At 41.0% G+C, this 18,128-nt stretch overlaps 2 protein-coding genes across 2 annotated transcripts in view; both read right to left on the reverse strand.

Moving 5' to 3' along the window:
* The window catches only part of TAF2 (TATA-box binding protein associated factor 2), a 59,603-nt gene extending 57,952 nt beyond the window's left edge, over window positions 1-1,651 (reverse strand). Inside the window, exons 1-2 of the mRNA XM_062514926.1 lie at window positions 1,591-1,651; window positions 62-116 (exon numbers count right to left, since the gene is read on the reverse strand). Coding sequence (XP_062370910.1) covers window positions 62-116; window positions 1,591-1,643 — 108 coding nt within the window. The 5' untranslated portion in view covers window positions 1,644-1,651. The remainder of the gene's footprint in view (window positions 1-61; window positions 117-1,590) is intronic.
* Window positions 1,652-2,867: 1,216 nt separating this feature from the next.
* On the reverse strand, window positions 2,868-15,508 carry DSCC1 (DNA replication and sister chromatid cohesion 1). Its single transcript, XM_062503712.1, has 9 exons — window positions 15,212-15,508; window positions 14,360-14,528; window positions 11,841-11,975; window positions 9,379-9,469; window positions 8,275-8,413; window positions 7,284-7,336; window positions 6,001-6,155; window positions 5,258-5,406; window positions 2,868-4,427 (listed from the first exon to the last, which is right to left on the reverse strand). Exons 1-9 carry the CDS (start codon window positions 15,421-15,423, stop codon window positions 4,319-4,321), a joined length of 1,212 nt encoding a protein of 403 aa, XP_062359696.1. The 5' UTR covers window positions 15,424-15,508; the 3' UTR covers window positions 2,868-4,318.
* Between the last annotated feature and the right edge of the window lie 2,620 nt (window positions 15,509-18,128).

Consider the following 18,128-nt stretch of genomic DNA (forward strand, 5'->3'; position numbering starts at 1 on the left):
AAAGCATGAAGAAAACCCAGACACTTAATTTCTACTTCACACTTTATTAGGAAATACTTACTACAACAGACTTTCTCTGAAAATTTATGTTGTTGATACAAACTACCTGATGAGTTGTGCTGAAAGGAAAAAAAAAAAAAAGTAAAGTTTTGCACAAATCCCAGCATTTAAAATAATACTTTAACCCAGTTTAACAGAGAGTCACACAGGATATATGTACATATAGACAAATACTGCCAATAGAACATACTTCTATAAAAATCATTAATGGTTGTCTCAATCTTTTATGTGGTCTAAACCAAATAATGAACAGAAGTTACTCACAGTGTCAGGAAAGTCCCCGAAAAATCAAACATAGCATCATACCAGTATGAACACTACCAATAATTAAAAAAAAAAAAAAACCCCAGGAAGATAACATAATTTTTGAACAACACTTATCTGTAAATAAAGAATTACAAATGCAAGTGTCAAGGTCTAACACTGTAGTGATGAGCAGTATCAGTAATGACAGGAACCATTAACACTTGCAATCAGAGACCTGTGGAAATTTTACCTGGGGAATTGACACTCATACATAATTTATGTAAGCAGGTATTACACATTAAAAGATACAGTATATGCTTTTACAATTAGCATGCCATAAGAATTTATAATTTAAAATAATGCAAATACACTAATCAAGGAAGGTATTTTATACTAGTCAAATGCATTTGCTTAAGTTTTGAGTGATGTATTAGAAATCCTGGTAAATAAAACTCTGATTTAAAAGGTAGGAGATAAAATAATTCCAATTTTAAAAAGTCCTGGAAATTACTTCTATGCATTTTCCTGTAGTAGGTGTCATTTTCACAGTAGTGCATTTCATGACTCAAGACAAAACCTTGAAATAATTCAAATTCTATGGCACCTCACACTTGATCTGCACATAACCTGTGCATTAAGAAGTGATATTGCTTCACATGAGATAAAGTTTGATAAAAATTCCTACAAGAGAATTATATCTAAAAATGGATTCAGACATTGCTTACATTAAGTGTATATGAGAAGACTGATTCTATTTAGAAATACACTTGTGTAATAGATTTATATAGGGATTAAGGAGGTATAAAGAGAAATCTATTAAAATGCACTAAAAACCACCATCAGCTGCTCTGTAGCTTGGTTACAACCCAAATAGTGAATGTGTGAAAGGAACAGTTTGCTTAACAAAGCGGTTTGCTGCAAAGGCAAGCATTTTTTTTCTTATACATAAAAAAGCCCTTAAGCCGAAAAGGCTTCTTGACACAGGAGTACATATGGAACATCGTAGTATGGTCTTTAGTACTGACACTGTGTGAAGAAATGTCCAAGGTTTGAGGAGCATAATGTAAAAATCTTCGTGAGACTGAATGGTTGACAGACCTGCTGCCCATGAGTAAGTCCATTTACACATCAAAACATACATCTGCAACACACATTTTCTGAATGCAAGCTACACCACAAGCAACAGCTCCAACCTTCTTAAGTAAATCATTCTTAATCAGCCTGTGGTCTGATTCAGTGAGCACTGGTTTCAAGTATAGGAATTTTTAAAAAATAGATACTTATAATTTATAGGGTCTTGGGCTTTCAAATCCTTTGTCTCCTTTCTTCCTATTCATCCTGAACCGCAGCACTAAACACACACTGCTGACCGTCAGACTGGCATCAACATCTTCCTCACTCAACGGGTCCTTCGAATTTTCCCCGGGTCACGTCGTATTTGATCACTCATCTCCTCAGCGGATGCGTGACCCCCAGCAGCCAGGAATCTTCAGCCCAAGTGAGCACCATCGCTACAGCACCACCACCAAGGACTGTTGGTACATAACCTTCTATGGGCGCAAACGCAGCCCCTCTGTCCGCTGGGGCTACGGAACCAGTCCAGAGACGCTTCCTCTCCCGGGAACTACTGCAAACAACCAGCTCAGCGGGCAGGGGCGGCGGGAGCGACGGAATCAGCAGGGCTGCGGCCAGGACGGCCGGGCAGGCACCGGGGTCCGCGCTGCTGGGAGCGCCGGCTGTGGCAACGCCGTCTCTGTGGCTACGCCGTCTCTGTGGCTGAGAGCCGGGAAAGGTGCGGAGGGTCGGGCGGGCCGGGCGGTGGCCGGGCCCGGGGCAGGGTCGGCCCCGCGGGTCTCCCTCAGCAGCGCTCCCGCCGTGGCCCTTCCGCAGCCGCCGCCATCTTGCCGGTCACCTCCGACCCCGCGGGTGAGAGGTCACGTCCCGATTCACTGCGCTCTGTCACTTTAGCGGGAAAGGTTTTTAGAGTTTCGCTTTTTACAGAAGGGCGGCTCACCGGCGGCGGCAGAAAAAAAAAAATAAAAAAAGGGAAAAAGAAAGCCCTCCCGAATAACCCGAAAGCCGAGAGGGGCCGCGGCGCGTCCCCGTGCGCAGGCGCGGCGGTCCGCGCAGGCGCAGGCGCGGCCAAAGCGGGAAGGGGCGGCGGGAGCGGCGCGCGCCCGGAACCGAAGGCGAGGCGGGAGCGCAGCGACCTCCGCCAGAGAGCGGCGGCACGGGGAGGGGCAGGCGACACCAGACAAAGCTCCTTCGCGACCAAGACTGCTCCGAGCAACGTTACAGTCAACTACTTCAGGTTAAAATAAATGGCCGCATTTGTTTTAGTCTGGGAGTTTGAAAGCGTCGTTTCATTTTGAATGTCTAACAAAGCCAAGCAGGAGGACTGAACACGTGGAATGACAACAATTAATTTTAACAAACTCTTCTCGCGGCTGTAATAAAGATCAATTCATGAAATACTTAATTCCTTATTTATTTTACAAAGAATCTCCTATGTAAATACAAACTTGAACCACAAATACAAAAGTATCAATTGTGTTGCCCATTTTGACTAAGAAACCTTCTGTGATGCAACTGGAGGAATTTCCAAGGCTTTTCCCTTCCTGTTAATCTCTGGGAGTGAACCTTCTGCTGCTATTGGGGGAGTGCAGCTGTGGGAACCAGACAGCAAACAGGGCAGTTCTTCCCAGCAGAGAGCCATTCCACATCTCCACCCAGCTGGTCAAACACCACACACCCCTGCCCCAGCAATATGGAGCACAGGGCATTGACCTTGCAGCCATAAACAGAGCGCAGGAAGTGGCTTTTATTCAGCTTTTTAATCTGTACCAAATTCCAAGTACACACACCTTGCATCTTAAGAGTTACATTTGATTTAGAAGGGGTTTCTGTCCTCAATTCTCCTCACTCACTCTACAGCTGGAATGCAGGTAGTTCCAAGGTATTTCAAGTCTGATGGAAAAAATGCTTTTTGTATCAAAAAACATACAAGTGTTAAGTTTAAAATCGGAAAACTAATATTAAATCCTGTTTTACTGACATGCGAACAATCCTTTTTAATGATTACAAAATTACTATCTCAGGCACATCACTTCATGGCAGTATCGTAAAAACATCCTGTTTCATTGCTCTACACAGAGTATTATACTGTAAGGTTTCAAGGCACAATTCCTATGTGCAGTTATTTGCCATAACAAAGTTCTAAAAAAATAATTGTACTCTGAAGTTTTGTCGGTTCTTTTTGACAAAGCTCAAGTAGTCTTCTGTAAAGCATTAGTTTTACCTCAGCTACATTTTAATGACAGTTTATAGGAAATTTATAAAACAACATCCAACTAGTCTCTTATATTCACACTTCACTGTGATTAGTTTTTTTTTTTTTGTAATATATATAAGGCCATTCTGCCAAGTATTAAAGTGTCAGGTGCATGTGTTGATGGTGTTCATAGACATGACCTTAAAAAGAACCACCTTTCAAAACTGGTATAATCTCAGTGGGGAATGATTTATTCATGAGCCTGATGAGCTCTGTGCTATTCGAACTGGGAACACTGCATTGAAACTTTAACAGTTAAGAATGGGCCACTAACGGGCAGAAGACTAAAATCTCCATTTTGCTATTCAAATCAATTTAATTGATTGAATTATTATCAGGAGGTTTTAAATTTTCATTTCAGACTTACAGATAAACAGATTAAGCATATCCAAGAAGCAGCTTGGCTCCTGGCTTAACCAGGCACAAAGGAAAAAGAAGTTGGGCCAAGGAAGGTTGGCAAAGAAGGCTGGCAAAGGAAGGTGAGGTGAATATCATTCCTTAGAGGCCACAAGTGTCCTCACAGTGTCTTTAGCTGAGCAGAAAACACAGCTTGTTCGGGTAGCCTAGTTGGTTAAACTCCACTGCATAATGATGGTTGGCAACTCTTTTCCCCACAAGGCAGCACCAAGTAACATTCACTGTTACTACATGCAGTGTCCTCAGTTCTTCAAACAATACTTGTTATGAGATGGGTCTTCTAGAATTAAAAACTTTAACACCATTCAGCATTGAGGAGCGAGCATATTTTGTCAGAAGAGCACCAACGGTCTGCTTCTCTGCACACAAATCTCTAAAGAGGAAATAAAGGACATGAAATTGGAATTAACAGATACTCGCACACAAAATGAATCTGTAAAATATTTCTAACTCCAGCAATAAACTGGATTGAGTTATTAGGGAAAAAAAACACCCCAAACTACTCTAACTGTTTGCTTTAACATAACATAACATAATGCTTTAAATTACCTGAAGTTTAGAACTTACCTTGACATTTAAGCACTAGGCAAATCGACATTACATTCTTCAGAAAAAAAGAGTTTTGGTGTTTAGGCAGAGCTTTTATTATTAGTGTTCTCTAATAGAGTTTTCAATAGAGTTTTCAATCTAGCAAAACAGTTAGCTCTGAATTATTCAGTTATACTACAGTAAATATAGAGTCACTCATAAAGGGTTGATGCAGTTACTTCTGGGTTAGCATCAATACCTGCTCACATATATCACAGCTGGACATTCCAGATAGTGCAGCAGTCTAAATCTTAACCACCAAAGGAACAAAGGATGCAGTACAGGAAGCACTACTGCTCTACAGCTCTAGTGTTATAAATACAGACTCATTGTAAATATCAGGAAATTCAGCCTTTGAATTGTCTGCCTTAATCAAATGAGAATTATCACTCATTTAAACCCAGTAGGATCAGCTTTTTACACACATTTAAATCCAAAAAGAGAGAGCTACAGATCCCAGAGGTGGGTATTCTATTCACATGGAATCCACATTAATTAAAAAATGCAAAGTATAGTAGTATCACTGAGGCAGTGATAGCTCATCAGAAGCCAGCTAGGCAAAAAGGGAAGACTATAATACTAATTATATTTTATTAAAAAGAAATACATCCTTACTGTATGTAAGGGGTAATATCCACTTCCGTCCACTTTTCCCGTATGCCAAATAAGCTGTTGAATCTTTCCTGATTGTCTTCAGGTAAGTCTTCTACTTTTAGCAGGAAAATGGTCTCTGGTCTTGAACTTTTATCCACAAGAGCCAATCCCTGTAGATCAGCATCAGAAAGGAAATGTTAAGTACCAACAAAACAATTAAACTTCCTTCTTTCTGACAATATTCTATACAAGCTGCTCTATGCAGATCCAAAGTCTTCCAGAATTGCACTACCAGAGGCAAAGTGAAGAAGTATCATGAGGGCGCTGTTTTACAGGCAGTATTTATGATTTCCTTTATGACAAGAAGGAAGGAAGGAAGGAAGAATCCATTGGGTTCCAACATCCCTCTGCCTGCTTTGAGTGAAAGGATTCCCATACTGTTTGCTACTCTACTGGCTGTCACTACCACCTGTTCAACAGCAGCTTCAGCTTCTGTTCCAGTCACATTTACAAGTAGTAACAGTACAGCTGCAACCTTTCTTCAAACAGTAAAATGTGCTTGAGTTACAGAAACCTGAATTATCATGGCTGCAAACTACTGGTGTTCATAGAGGACATCATCAAGTGTCCTTGAACTCAAAAGCTGACAAGAAACAATGCAATACCCAATAATGGATAAAATGTATATATGACACAAATTAGTTACTACTATTTGACACAGTCAGCTGACTCACAAAAGAATCCATACTTCTTTATGTGTTTACCTGAAGCTGATCAAGCCTTGTTGTCATCCCCTCAGGGACACTCTGTTGCCAGACTTCTTCAAACTCTGATAGATTGAATTTAACTGCATTTTGCAAAAGCATTTGTGCTATAGCTCTGCATATTTTATCTTCACGCATTTCAAAGAAAACCTCCCCTGTTGAGAAGCAAAAACTAGGTTATCTTGGGTTCTTGCCTTTTGATAAAAGTACAGCCTTGTATTTCCATTCTCTTCTCCAGTCTTCTATACAGTAAGCATCCTCTTTTTTCTTTTCCTTGGGAAGTAATGTGACTTGGTATCAATTTGGATAAATTATGGTATTTTCTCATTCTCAAGAACCAATTATGCAGAATACAGCAGCACTGTCCCAACTACAGGATTAATTTGTATCAATAATTGTGTTTTCCCTCCTTGTTTTTCCCTTTCAGAGTGTACCATTTCTCCTACAGCTCTCATTCCTTTTTCTGAATGGCTTGTATTAGAGCATTTGCTTAAATAATTAACAAAATTTTCACTTCTTTAATCACTCCTATGAGTTTACGAAGGGATGAGACTTCATTTTATCTCACACTGACTTGGCTAAAATTCTCTGAACCAAATCACATATAAACACCTCCTTCTATTGTTTCAGCCACCTGTCTGTAACTCAGACTTGTTCCTTGTGCAAACTGCCTAAACATATTAAGACAAGAGACTGTTGTCACTCCAATTACTTTCCTATGTTCTTTAAGATTGAGTGGAATTCCTACTTCAGCTGAAGGTGAGATGAAAGCCACTGAGGGGAAGAATTCAGCCTGAGATTAGGGTAGGACAGTATTGTATCTGTGTGTGAGATGGACAATGGAAATCTAATCAATACAACCAGATGATCTTATGGTGCAGTTCACGAGATCAAAGGCAGATACCTACTTCAGGCAAGCTGAATTTGCCATTGACTACTCATAATAGCACAATTAATTGCTTAAATACCTGAGATGATCTAGGGTATCTAAAAGAGATCTCATCTAAATTTTACCCTTCTTTAGCCACAAAATTATGGCTTGTAGACACCTAATAAATCACTTCCAGCACCTCTGTTTACAATTGTCTTGTACACTTTGTCTTTTTTTCCTATGAAACTTCCCTTTAACAATTGTACTACTTTCTAGCCCAGTTTGCTCCCTCCTTGTACTGGCACTGTAGCAAACTCATTTGTTTGGGCCCTGCTTCACAAAACCTACATTTCCTCATTAGTAACTATTTCTTTTATGCAAAGTTAAACCACATAAGCTTTCCCAAACTTACCATCATCAACATATTTCCTGCCATAGCTTAAAAGAATGTGTTCTATCATCTCTCTGGAAAAAGAAAAATCAGAAATCAAGTTCTAATACTGTTTACTAGGACACTATTGAAACTGTTACCACAAATATTAAGAAACAGGAAGGGAGAAAAAAAAAATGAAGACAATAGATGATGAGACATTTTGTGGGGGAATGAAGAAACTGGTAAAAAATAGAAGTAAAAGAGGGAACCAAAGGGGACAAATAACAGACAAGAGCTAATTTAGCCTGTCAACCCCAAAGGTCTCTTCCACTTTCTAGTTATAACTAGCAAATAATATGTCCCTGTAATTTAGGGACATGGTTCAGTATTGGACTTGGCAGTGGTGGGTTAATGGTTGGACACAATGTTCTTAGTGTTGTTTACCAGTCTGAATGATCCTATGATGCAAGTCAAAAATTTGGCAATTAATTATCCATTACTGAGTAATAGACACTTTTTCTGAAGCTATGTCCTAAAATTATATCCTAACTGCAGATGTCTTTTTGAGCCAAAAGCCAATTAAATGGAAATTGCTACATATTGTAAGCTGAAGACTTTCTTTGAATGGCAATTCTGAATTACACCAGAAAACATACCCCCCTCTCCGCTAGTATGCAAGATACAAACCAAACATTTTTAGCTAGCTGTAGCTTCAGAAGAGGTATTTCATGATGCTCAGCAATTTACAACATGCACATGCTATTTCCATCATTTACAACTCAGAAGTAATGTTTCTACTATGAATCAATGGAAATACTACCAATAAACACTAAAATCAATTTACTAACTTATCTGTCTAAAAATACTCAAGGGAATTTTTAGAAACAAAGAAAATGTATCATTTACATAATGATAACTAGAATCTAGACTTGCAGGACTATAATTCTAATAGACAGTTAACAAGAACTAAAATTTCTAATAGTTAATAATGAATGCAGGCAATTTTTAAGTACTAAAAATAATTGTTTACCTGGGTTCTAGAGATTCAAGTTCTTCAAGGCAGGGACACAGAGGAACCTTACTCAAAGGCCAGGACTCTGAGTCTATTAGTTGAGTCACATGATTCAAGAGTTTCATCTCATAGTCAAAGTCTAGAATTCTCCAATAACCTGCCAAAGAGAGCACCACAAAACACTGTTAGGAGGAAAATATTAACACCTTAACTCTATTGCCATTAAGATACATTACTGGAGTCCGGACATTCAGGTCACACCTTTACAACATGCAGCAGCATTGTGTCTTTTTTGGGATTAAAAGCTGAGAATAGGAACTAAATAATAAGAGCAAATGTAAAGGAGAATGAAACTTAATTATCTCAATCGTTTGTAATTCTTTAGCAATTCTTTACCTGCCACAGATACAAAGACACTACAAATATCATTCCAAGATGAATCGGATGTGGAAAAACAAGTAAGTAGTTCAGGAAGAACTGTAGGGCACTGGCCCTACTAAGCAACAGCTCAGGTCTAGAGAAATTCACAAAAATGCAGAAATTCAGATAACTCCAGGACTACCATCACCTTGTGTCCCAGTGAGGGTTTGGGCACGGCCAAGTAAAGGATGAGTAGGACCTGTCCCAAGGTGAGGTACTTGCTCAAGCCTTTCCTCACATGGTAGGAAGACACTGAGATAAACCCAGTCAAGGAAGAAGAAAGGACTATGAAAAGGATAGGATTACCTAAGAATTAGCCATTTTTGCCTCTAGAAGTATAGAAAGCAGAACCCACTCATTCATGAAGAGCTAAAAAATATTCATGCAGTGGGTAGGATACTCTGATGCCAGTGTTTGTAGCAGCAAATAAGGAGTTATCCCGAAAAGAGAGAGGTAGCAGCAAAGAAAGAGTTATCCTGGAAAGAGAGAGACTTGGCAGCACCTGCTCAGCTGTAGCCCTCTAATCAGATTCATAGCAGCAGAGGACCTGGATCTATGGAAACAAGTCTTAGAAGTCTGAAGTAACTTGCACCTTGAAAGACAAGGATATGGAATGGGCCTTAGAAAAAGGAGATATATATTTTGGGAAAAATAGCAGGGTTATTTTCCTCATAGGTAATATTTTTATTTAGACATGAATACCTTCAATTTTGCAGGCATCTATAACCTGCAATTGGTGGAGTATTTCTTCTTCACTTGCTTGAATCAGACTTAACAAATCTTCTGTTGTATACTGCAAGAAGGGGAAAAAAGGAAATAGGTTATTCTTACTCCTAATTTGCTTCAGCAACCACACTAAATGCATTATAAGCTATAATGAACGAAAGACTTAAGATAGATGTTTTTTCTCCCCAGACTCTGAATTTCCTAAGGTTTGCCACACTCTCTGAAACTTTTCCTGTAACTTAAAACATTCTCTCAAAGACTTCTTCAATATAAAAGGCAGTCTAACTACAGGAAAGTCTTCGCACCAGGCATAAGTAATAGTATATTTGCACTCCCAGAATGTCACACTAGCACAAACAGACCTTGTAGGTGAAGTATCCCAGCAAGAATGAAAAGTGAATGTGTTCTGGCTTTCCTGAAATCACATATTTTAATCTGGGAGATTCAAAGAAAAGGCAAAGCAAAAATCACTTATCACTTCTGGATACCAGTCAGAACCTGCACTTATTACCTCCACTGAGGGAAGCCTCCTCCACCACGACCTCAATGGTTACATGTTGTGTTTTGGTGTCTGCTAATCAATTGGCACAGACACAGCACAGACCCAGTCACAGCACAAACACTTCGCTGCAGAACAGTTATGTGGTGAGATGGGAAGGTGCTGTGGGATACTGTGGTGAAGACAGGGGTGGATCAGAAGTTAACATGAGGAGTGAAGTAAATGGGAGAAATATCAGACTTCAATGCACAGGAAATAGGACATCAATTCCTTTATTCACATTAGAGACTTTTTAATCAACTCTAACATTAAAGTTCTGTTGATTATAGCTCAAGAATATTTCCCATCAGAAAGAAAAACATTGGATTAAGTATTGGATTGAGGTCTATCAGTCTATGGGGACACAAATGGAACATACCGACTCTAAGTTTGGAACATCCACATGTAAAAAATCCATTTAATAAATACAGAAAGGCCTCCACTTCCTGCCATGCTATTCCTATCAGAGTATATTAAAATATCATCAGGCCAAACTCCCATCAGTCCTGAAAATCATGAGACTTAGCTTACAGTAAACAACCAAAAGAAAGTAATTTGTTTTCAGATTAAAGGTGGCCTATATTAGTTCCAGCACACAATAAATGTTAAGTGTAAGCAAAGAGTGGAAATCATTGCAAACAGTGGAAATCATTGTTTCCTACACATATATTGTTTGGGATTTTAGTGAGAATTAGTCCCATAGGAAAGAGTTTTCCCCAGGAGAGCTTTCAGATTCATTTAGGAGTTCCACAAGGCAAGATTAAGACTTGTCTACATGTATCAGACATACTTAGTTGTTATCCAGTAAACTCATAGAGGAAATACATTCTCCTTCAAAAATAAATGGTGATCAATCCTCAAACTAGGCATTAACATTTGGGAGACTCTGCCATCTTTTTAATAATACTCAATATTAGGAATAAATATTATTTCATGTGACTTTTTCGTGTTGCTAGCCTTTGACAATGCTCATAATTTTCAGACCATTTAAGCCCTTTAACCTTTATCATCCCTTGTTTTGCTGTATTGCCCTTCTAGATCAGCACAGGTGGGCAATTCTGGGGGCAAGATTCTGTAACTAATTAGAAATCAGCCTGTTAATCATCCAAGAAAAGAGAGGCATCATATCTCTCCAGAGAAAAGTAACATTTGTGTTTGCACGTCCAAGCACATGCAGATGTTTTGTTGTTTCAGCTTCAATCATGCCTCAGCATAAAATACTTGGGAGCAACTACTTTTTGGTTTTAAACTCAAAAGGAAAACCAACCAAACTAACAAAATCCCAGAATTTTTATCAGCCTTTTATCTGAGATCATATGCTGCACAATCCATGTCTCCCCATTACTCTTTAGGTCCCAAATTGAATTTCCTAGAAACATGATAAGACAGCAGGACAGGATTTCATTTGTGCTTTCCCTTCTTTTACAATATAAAAGCATATATATAATCCCTGTTACTCTCTTCAACTCCCTTCTTCTCCTTGTCATCACCAATTACTGATTGGTAAGCAACTTGCACATGGGTGTGCTCTGACCCCATATATGACAGGCCCATAGAAGAAGGGAAGGCTGTATTATACCTTAGTAGTCATGTAACTGTCAAGGAATTTCGAAAAGATTATGAAGGTTGTCCTCCAAGAAACTTCCCATAGGAAAATGGAAATGTCCAGCCTCCTTACATGTCCTTAATTTTCCTCTTTTAACTAATAAAAAGGTTGCTTATCTGTACTCACTGGAAGTGCTAACAACAACCAACTTCTTTAGAACAGAAGGGCTAAAAAATTAACTCAAAGAAGCACTGTGAATCATGTGAGGAAACGGATTTTTCTACTTAAGGATGTATCTTCACTTTGATTTGCTCGTCACCAATTACAAGGAAACAATTTACACAGCTGATTTACCTTTGACAGTGTTGAGGTCTGATCTTTCTGACTGTCAGGCCCTTCATATGGATCTTCCATTAACAGCTTCCTCAGTTTCTTCAGTTTTGGTCGACATCTCCTTAATTCCCAATAGTTCTTGGAGAAACCAGCAATCTACAAAAGAAAACAGCAACTCTTTAAACATTTTAATGTAGCACCTGGATTCAAAGCTGCTTACCAAAACTTATCAGCAAGCAGTGTTAATCTAGTCACTAAAAATGAGAAACTATTAATAGGGTGATTTCTTTAAAGACAAAATAATCATTTTAATGTCTTAAATAAAAAAAATTACTACAGACAGAAGAATATAAATCCACTACCGATTAATAAAAAATATGTTTGTAGTGCATAAGACAAAGGTAACAACTCAACTCTGCCTGAAAATGACAGGAAATCACCATGGGATATATTTCTGCACAATTCTCCTCAAAACTGCTTTTTGTCTTAACAGTAAATGATATTACTGCCATAAGGGCCCTCCTGTGTCTATCTTCCCCACTTCTTCCCATGCTTACGATTTACTTTGTGGTCTTTTTACACCTTAATGAATCATCACAGCCCTAAGATCAAGCAAAGCAGACATTAACAAGGACAGAAAGCTACACTTGCATACAACTGACAAGACATCTCTCTTCCTTGCCCTGAGTCAACACACAAATGAGGAGTGTGCAGCAAGAAGATCGGAGGTTCTTGATTCAACAACACTGACTTACCAAAGCTTTACTTTCAAGAGTAATCATGACGTGTTTAATGGGGTACAGCTTTGACCTCCTGCAAGATTCTTTGAAGAGGACAGACTATTAGGGGCCTTTCAGCATCATTTTTGCTACTTACCAAACTGACAGAAATGGGAACAGAACCACAGAGGCAGAATAGGCTCCATCTTAGTGACTCCTGACCCAATCACTAGTCCCATGTTAAAACAGCTTCCATGAAAAAGCCTCTAGACAGTACTTTAAAATACCCTAAGTGCTTTACCAGAGTACTTGGGGTATTTTAGAAGTCCTCCATTAAAAAACAAAAACAAAACTAAAACTTTAAAATAACATTCCATTTAAATCAGCTATAAGCAAAACCACCTATACATAGAAGAAATTGTATACAAATTCTAATACACAGAAATCTCTCAATTTTAATCTATTACATAACTGGCCTGGCAAAAAATTCAGCTCAACACCAATTTCCTGATACACTTCCATGCTTCATGGCAATTAGCATTTACTTAAGTGCTAGGCTTTTTTCCAGCCAAGTTGTCTTCTGATGAATTTGATAATTAGTAGAAACTCTGCATAGAAAAGAAAGAAATTATTCTAACTAATATTCCAAAGCTCATAACCTGAGTTGAGCTATGTGAGGTGAATAAAATGGCAAATGCTTTGGCTGTGAGTATCAGCTGTGCAAGTGATACAAAGATCAGCACCAAAAGTGCAAGTGAAGGGCAGTGAAGCCCCAGAGTACTGCCTACACATGGTCTCTTTTGCTGTTTCACAATTTGCAGTGTCAATGAACCATCTAACATTTTTTAAAATCATTTTAAGAGCTCTTAGAAATAAAACTTTTTAAATAGTTCCTAAGCAAATTACTTTTCTATGATGTGTAACTTCACAGGAATAGTGAAATTATTAAACGTAGCAAAAAAAAAAAATTATGGAAGAATATTACTTTCTCATTAATCTACTTCAGCTTGAATTAACTTTTTACATTACCTCATTAGACATCATGGAAGAACTGATGCCGAAGTAGGATTATTCCTCAATGACACCATTATGTCCATTACAGCAAATAATTAACTAATAATATTTGCCTAGCTATTTTTAATAGAATTTTATTAACTATGATTCAGAAGGGCAGAGAACAATGAATTCTTAAATTGAGAACTCTAAAATAATTCACTTTGATAAATGTTTTGATATGCTAATTGAGAAAGCCACCTTTGAATACATTTCTATATTTAAAAAATAGTATTCAGACACGACATGGTAAAATCTCCTGTTTTGGGGAAAGCACTCCTAAAAATCAACCTGTAAATAGCTTACTTTAAAAACAGTTGCTAACACTAAGAAATTATATTCTCTTTGCAACCTTTTAATACCTATAACAAGTAATTACTATGCACTGAAAATAAACCTCGGTTTTAACTTTTCAGAAACAATAACAATCATACATTATGGAGAAAGTTTAGCTGCCTGAAGAAGGGCTCTAAAGCCATTTTGGACACCCTAAGGCATAGCATGGTCCTGTATAAAAAGCATATTTACAAAGACATCTTCCTGGAAGTGGTCAATACACAAAGAAGCTACAGGAGACTCGTCCTTTCTCCAGCGGCAGCCTGCAATAGCAGCTAAGCAATACCACAGGGCATCTAAAATGCCATTAGAAGCCTGTCTTTAGGCAATTGAATCCCAGCTGGGTTTCACATATGCATCCTGGACAAGAAATCACAGAGAATAAGAAAGCAGAGAATTAAAGCTAACAAACAAAAACCCTGAATGACATACCTGTGAATGAATAATATTACAAGATGCTGGATCTGAATTCAGCTCCTCTGGAGTTTTGCAATCAGGAACAAACAGCAGCATATTTGAGGTATCTGCTATTTTCATGTCGTAAGTTTTATCTTTGCTGCACAACACTGCGTGTTCATCCTTTTCACCACGGATTACTAGGCTGGAAGAAAAAACAACCCAGCACAGAAATAATGATGATGACAGGGAATATTCAGTTCCTCCCAGCGTACATAGACTAACCTAGGTGCTCGGATTCAATTTAATTAAACTGCTCCTCTTGTTTCCCAAAGCCTGCATGCATGAACAAAGCTCAGCTGTGCCCCAAGGGATCAACATGAATCAGGCCTCTGGCAGATAATACTTTATTATATATATAATAAATGCAATAATGTATTGCACTACATAGGAGTGGGCTTACTAACATACATCTCAGAGAACCACCCTCTTTAGAGGGACTTCTCATTTTGTACCACTTTGAAGATCCCAGAGCGCTGTCCAATTGCTTCCTGAACTGTGGCAGGCTTGGCGCTGTGACCACTTTTTGGGAAGCCTGTTCCAGCATCTTCTGAATTTTGTTTAGAAGCCTCCACAGCAAGAAGCTTTCCGTTAACAAAAAAACCAACCAAACAAAATAAAATTAAAAAAAAATAAAAAACAAAACGGGAAAAAAACAAACCAAATCCCCACGCTTCTTACAAGTGTGAAAGTTTTTAAGCTTCCAGTGTAACTGAGACAGGTTTAGAGGATTTAAGGGGCAGTTACGCAAACAGCATCACAAGAACCCAAGCGCGGACTCAGCCGCGTTTCCCCGCGGCCGCCCCGCCCGCCCCGCTCCCGCCGTACCTGCGGCCCGCCTCCAGCTCGGCGCAGAGCCCCGGCTCCAGCTGCAGCAGGCAGCACTCGCCGCCGCCTGCCTGCGGGCCGAAGCTGAGGCAGTGCACGGCCGGCAGCAGCTCCGCCGGGTTCAGCTTGGCCGTCTGCAGCGTGGCGTCCACCTCGGCGCGGCTCCGCATGGCGGCCCCGGCCCGCTCCGAACTCGGCGCCACGGCCTCCATCCCCTGCCCGCTCCGAACTCCGCCCCACCTCCTCCATCCCCTGCCCGCTCCGAACTCCGCCCCACCTCCTCCATCCCCTGCCAGTTCAGAACTCCGCCCCACCTCCTCCATCCCCTGCCCGTTCAGAACTCCGCCCCACCTCCTCCATCCCCTGCCCGCTCCGAACTCCGCCCCACCTCCTCCATCCCCTGCCCGCTCCGAACTCCGCCCCACCTCCTCCATCCCCTGCCAGTTCAGAACTCCGCCCCACCTCCTCCATCCCCTGCCAGTTCCGAACTCCGCCCCACCTCCTCCATCCCTGCTCCGGGCGGACGGACGGGAAGGGCTCGGCGTGGCACCGAGGGGAATCGCTTCGCTGTGCTCCTCCGCCGGGTCTGAGCTGGGACAAACCTCCCGGTTTCTGTCCGGCTGCACAGGAGCCGAGCTGTGCTGCAGTGAAATTTCTCGTTATGCCAATAAGAATGTAACAAAAATATACAAAACGCGCAAAACTAAATAAAATGACAAAGCATTGCAAAAACGGGACCAATATAGAAGTCACTGCCCAGCTCTGAGGCAACATAAAATCATAGACGTGTTTAGGATGGAAAAGGATTCCAAGGGTATCAAGTCCAGCTCTTTATCCAGCGCTGGCAAATCCAGCAGAAACCATGTCCCTAAGTGCCACACCTATGTGTCTCTCTTAAACACCTCCAGGGATGGTGACTCCACAGTTCCCTGGGCAGCCTGTTCCAGTGCCTGACCACCTTTTCTGTGAAGGCATTGTCCCCACTATGCAATCTAAACCTCTGCTAGTGCAACCTGAGCCTACTTCCTCTCATCCTGTTACTTCTTAACTAGAACTCCTGCCTGGCTACAGCCTCCTCTCAGGGAGTGGTGGTGAGCAATAAAGCCTCCCCTGAGCCTCCTTTTCCTCAGGCTAAACAGCCCCAGCTCCATCTGCTGCTCCTCACCCGAGTTGTGCTCCAGACCCTTCCCCAGTTCCATTGCCCTTCTCTGGATGTGCTCCAGCTCCTCAATGTCTTTCTTGTAGTGAGGGGCCCCGACCTGGCCACAGGGCTCCAGGTGTGGTCTCACTAGTGCCGAGTACAGGGGGACAATCCCTGCCCTGCTCCTGCTAGCCACACTGTTTCTGATGCAGGCCAGCATGCCATGGATGGCAAGGTGCCAGGATGCCACTGGCCTTCTTGGGCACAAACTGGCTCATGTTCAGTCACTGTTGACCAGCATCCCTTTTCCATCTGACAGCTTTCCAGCCATGCTGCCCCAAGCCTGGAGCATTGCTGTGCCACTCTCAAAGCTTTTCTTTGACACCAGAGCATGGCAGCAAGTGTGGAGAGAGGGAGATTGAGTGTCCAAGCCTCAACAGGGCCTGACCATGCATGGGAAAGCACTGCGAGGCAGCTGGCACCCACGGGTGTCACTCATCCCAGGTCCTTCTGTCCTTCTGGGGACAGTCTGACCGAGGGCAGCTTCCTGCAGGTTCTCATCCATGCATGACCCCTTAGGAAAGGGCTTGCACAGCCTCCACATGGAGGTTCACCTCCCCATGGCTCAGAGCTCAGCTCAGGTTGTTGCTGTGGCCTGATGGGGCTATATCTGCCTCAGGAAGCTGTGAGGAAGTGTTTGAGCTAAAGCCATGACACAAATGAATGGAAACCACAGGCATGTGTGATTATTGCAATGAAAATAGTCTGCAGCTCAGAGATTCAAGGGGAGGTCTATTGACATGCTTGAACCATAAGAAGAAAACAGAAGTGGAGGCTCAGAACATAGCAGCTAAGCAGCAGTGGGGGTCAGACTTCTTCAAGGAGCGGCACAGAATGCCTCTTCCCTGCCTTGTCCAGGACAACTGGCTCCTCAGATACTCACTGATTTTTGCTGCAGGGCATATTAACACTCAGCCTGGTAGTGTGTTAGCCCCAGCTGCCTGTTGTGTGCATCAGTGCTCCTAAGTTATGTCTATCCACTTGCAGAGTATCTCAGTGCTTGGTAAAAGTCTGCACCAAATGACCCAGATGAGGAGGTTGTAACCCTTTTTATAAGAACTTTCTGGTTCTTTTATGTGAGAACTAGAAGCAGGAGCTGGTGGGATGGAGCTGGCTTGGTTCAGTCCCAGCCTGGCATCCACCAGCTTGTTGTATGTGACTGAGTCAGGCATCTTCTGCCTTCCGAAGGTGGTGCCTGAGTGGTGCCAGTGAGGTGACTGGCCTTGGAGAAAGCTTTGGCTGAAGTTATTAGGCTGTTACCTCTATCACAACCCATGTGCAATGGCTTTTTCAAACAGTCAGATATCTATAATCTCATTTGAAACTTATATTTTGCTTTAATGTAAATCTCTTCATGCACACCTGTGAGGTAAACCAGAAAACCACAGTTTACCATGTAAATGCTGAAGTACTCACTAACTGAATAGCAGCTTTTTTGTGCTGGCTTTAATTTATACCTTAATTTGTGCAATTTTCCAATGACCTTGCACACCTGCTTTTTCTTCTTTCTACTTTTCATTCTGTGAAATATAAAATGGTTCTGGTATAGCCAAGAAACTGAATCCAAGGCATGAGTTCATGGAGTTTGTATCTTAAGAGATCTGCTATGTAACAGAAACTCAATAGGAATTAAACTACTGGATGTTATTCAGGAGTTGGCATTGATCTGTGGTCAGGAACATTTGTAGCAGTTACTACTTTTTCTAATCAGTTTTG

Source organism: Cinclus cinclus, chromosome 1 (assembly GCF_963662255.1).
Source record: "Cinclus cinclus chromosome 1, bCinCin1.1, whole genome shotgun sequence".
NCBI lineage: Eukaryota > Metazoa > Chordata > Aves > Passeriformes > Cinclidae > Cinclus > Cinclus cinclus.

Excerpts from the sequence above, each read along its gene's own strand:
- DSCC1 (XM_062503712.1), bottom strand. The coding sequence starts at position 15,423 with ATGGAGGCCGTGGCGCCGAGTTCGGAGCGGGCCGGGGCCGCCATGCGG. Across the intron at positions 6,156-7,283 it reads CAGGAAATATGTTGATGATG|GGGAGGTTTTCTTTGAAATG; the intron begins GTAAGTTTGGGA and ends GCTTCTCAACAG. Across the intron at positions 5,407-6,000 it reads CAAGGCTTGATCAGCTTCAG|GGATTGGCTCTTGTGGATAA; the intron begins GTAAACACATAA and ends GCTGATCTACAG.